Below are 3,602 nucleotides of genomic sequence, written 5' to 3'. Positions count from 1 at the left end.
CTCTCCTCTCTCACTTTCATCAAGAGGCTCTTTAGTTCCTCACTTTCTGCCATAAGGGTGGTGTCCTCTGCATATCTGAGGTTATTGATATTTCTCCCAGCCATCTTGACTCCAGCTTGTGCTTCTTCCAGTCCAGCATTTCTCATGATGTACTCTGCATATAAGTTAAATAAACAGGGTGACAATGGATTTATGCTATCAACATCCAGGAATGTAGAACCAGGATTTGAGGGAAAGATAGAATATGAAATATAGATTAAAAATTTGCAGCCCAGAAAAGGTATGAAGTGATAAGTAGCTATGAGATCTATGAGTTAATTCACACAGAAAGCAGAAGCACAGAGACTGATCTTGGAAGATATCTTTTGTCCGATGTGAAAAGGCCTGTAGTTGATGATGCTATTGCTAGAGGTCCCCTTGCTGTTTTAAATCTACATGACTAAGGCTGTTTACTGCAAGCATTGGGATTCCCAGTACTTGGGCTTCTTTCTTATGATGAAGGAATATTGTGCCCAAAGCAGGCAAGTCAGAACTGTTTGAAAGCCATGCTCCCCTAAGCAATTCTCAAGTAATGATAAATGCAGCATTGGTAGAAAAACATCCCACTTCCCTGCTTCTCTGTTGACCCCAAAGTAGTACCATAAGTCACTCTTCTTACAACAGCTGTATATACTCTATGGTCTTTTATAAGTTTTATCCAAATGCAAGAATATTTTTCCATAGTATAGTATAATTATGATATTATATATTTTATTGCCACTTTATAGTTTAAAATTATTTTCATATTAATTATTTATTTTAATCCTCACAATAACCTTGTGATATGTTTCACTTATCCTAAGCCCTACATTTAAAAAATACATTTCCAAGGTGGTGTCTTCCGGCGGGGTCGAGGGGCAGCAGCGTACGGTGAAGGACACAGGCCATGGAGTTTGAACCCCTTGAAAGATTGAAATCATGGCAGGTCCAGAAGCTGATGCCCAGTTCCATTTCACTGGTATCAAAAAATATTTCAACTCTTACACTCTCACAGGGAGAATGAATTGTGTGCTGGCCACATACGGAAGTATTGCTTTGATAGTCTTATACTTCAAGTTAAGGTCTAAAAAAACTCCAGCTGTGAAAGCAACATAAACAGATTCTGAGCTGTACATTATCTGTTAAGTTCCCATGCCTGAAGAAGCTAATGTCAACTCATCATGTGATACTCAATTTGTACAATAAATTATGAACCTGGGAAAAAAAATAAAAAATAAAAAAATAAAAAATACATTTCTAAAACTTTCATACGTATTACTTTAATATTCAGATAATATTCCACCAAACATATTCCAAAATTGACCTAACCACTTACCCAATTTAATGATAACTCCAGATTCCTATCCAAAAGATTGAATGACAGCTGATAAGGTTTTAGGTTTACAGCATTTATACAAAGTCTTATTTTATAACACCTGGTTGTTTTCCAATTTAATTGGTGAATCAAAATCCTATCTTCCTTCTGGAATGTTCCTTACTTGTATTCCCTCCTAGACACTAATTTATTTGAAGACCCTTCTAACATTAACCTAATTTTTAATTTTAACATTGCTGTAGTACCTTAAATTATTTTAGTGTGAATAATATGATAATATTGTGGCGGTACAGGGAAATCCAATAATTTCTCTCTCAGTGTTATCTCTCCCACTCCAGCCCCAAGGAATCCACAGGGTGCTGTATGCATCTAATTCTCTTTCTTTGAAGAATATTATTCTTTGTAGTCTAAGTTTCTGGTTCTCTTTCTATTTCTTATGCCTTATTTATGATATAAATCCAGAGATATTGTAACTCCAGAGAGCCCAGATTAAATTTCCACCTCAATAACCTGAATTTAGTCCAGTTCTTTTCTTTAACTGGCTCTTAAATTACCACAGTTATTGATTGCCCTCTCCCTGCCATCCCATTTTCCTACCTTCTACATGCAGAGCAAATCACTCTCCAGTTCTGGTTGTCAACACAGAGTATATAAAGTGTTAATTGTATCTCCCACCATGGCTTCCCATCTCCATTTATATGGGGCTCCTTTTTCTCAAAGTGGTATCTTAATGGTATCTTAGGTTCTTCTTCAACAGACCAAAGACTGGAGATTCAGATTCTAGTCTCATGTCTATTACTTTCTAAGCGAAAGACAGGCCAAGTCACATTTCTTCTCTGGATCTGTTTTCTCATTTGTAACAGGGGTTTACTTTATACCATTTAAGAATTGTTTCAACTCTGTGTGCTATGATTTTTAAGTCTCTTAGTACTTTCAGGACTGACCTACTGAAAATAAGTCTACAGTCTCACCCATAGAAACTCTGCTTTTATCCCACCCTTTTCAGTTCAGCTGTCCTTGCTCTGAGGAAATGAATTACTGTCCAAGGACCTGGGTTGCCACATGTTAGTGTGCATACAGCGGAACCAGAATACAGAAGTAGATAAGAGATATTGTAGAAATAATTGCTGAGTGTTGCTGGCTTATGTTCATGCTGACTAAAGAAATTTGTGCTTTGTGAAAGTTTTAATAATAACAGTTTTCTTTCTAACATGTTTTTTAAATGAGCAGCAATGGTAAGCAATACAGTTGGCTATTTGTACAAAAGATCCTTTGGTCCTTTTGGAAAACCCCAATATCAAACTAAGAAAGACCGGTGCTTTCTGCAGGATTGCAAAGGAGTATATCTCACCCCAGAATTTCCATGAAATCTAAGAAACACCTATGTTCTTAAATAATCTAGTGAAATGACTAGACAGCAGAAAAAAATATCTAGTGTTTGGTTTTGTTTCTTAATTTTTCCAAATTCTCTTTCAGGTCATGTTTTTCAGGATATTTACATAACAACAATTAATAAATACAAATTAAATCTTAACTTCACTGAATACTTCATTATATCATTTGGTCAAGAGTATGATCTTTTTGGGTGGGGTGGGGGGGAGCAGGGAGGTGTTTAGGAAATGGCAACCCACTCCAGTATTCTTGCCTGGTAAATTCCATGTTCAGAAGGTCCTGTTGGGTCACAGTCCCTAGGGTCACAAAGAATCAGACACAACCTACATGCACACACACACACATGATCTTTTCTAAGGATTTGGAATTATAGCATTTAAGAACTGGAATGGACTTCTGGAAATAACATAATTTGGTGGTTTCCAAATATGTCTGGTCATCACAATCACCCAGGAGCATGTTAAAGATCTGGGGTCCTGTACCACAACCCAACTAAGTCCAAATAACTTAGAAGCCTCAGGTGAAGAATCTAGAACTTCTGCTTTTAATAATCTCCCAGGTGATTGTTTGGATGTGGTCAGTTTGGCACCAATATTTGAGCAATTTTGAGAAATTTTTGAAGGCCATTGAACATTTTATTCTGATACTTTATGCAAGATTTTCTGTGTTAGTATTATCCCCACAGAGGTTTACTAGTTCCCTCTTGGCCAAAATTTGTTAAACCATTTATACTTGCTTGGGCATGTAGACAAAATTTGCCTACCTGCTCTTTTCACCCATTGGCCTATCTGACTCTTACCAGTCGGAACTACACATAATGAATTTAATTCTTTTTTTTTGCAGGGGGGGGTGGGTG

General features: G+C 36.8%; 1 protein-coding gene across 1 annotated transcript; it reads left to right on the top strand.

Moving 5' to 3' along the window:
- The first annotated feature begins 860 nt into the window (after positions 1–860).
- On the top strand, positions 861–1,135 carry LOC139176313 (ATP synthase membrane subunit K, mitochondrial). Its single transcript, XM_070767899.1, has one exon. The coding sequence runs from the start codon at positions 958–960 to the stop codon at positions 1,132–1,134; it is 177 nt and encodes a 58-aa protein (XP_070624000.1). The 5' UTR covers positions 861–957; the 3' UTR covers position 1,135.
- The last annotated feature ends 2,467 nt before the right edge of the window (positions 1,136–3,602 follow it).

This window comes from Bos indicus, chromosome 16 (assembly GCF_029378745.1).
Source record: "Bos indicus isolate NIAB-ARS_2022 breed Sahiwal x Tharparkar chromosome 16, NIAB-ARS_B.indTharparkar_mat_pri_1.0, whole genome shotgun sequence".
NCBI classification, from domain to species: domain Eukaryota; kingdom Metazoa; phylum Chordata; class Mammalia; order Artiodactyla; family Bovidae; genus Bos; species Bos indicus.
Note: the sequence above shows the minus strand (reverse complement) of the source record. Positions and strands in the feature narration are given on the sequence as shown.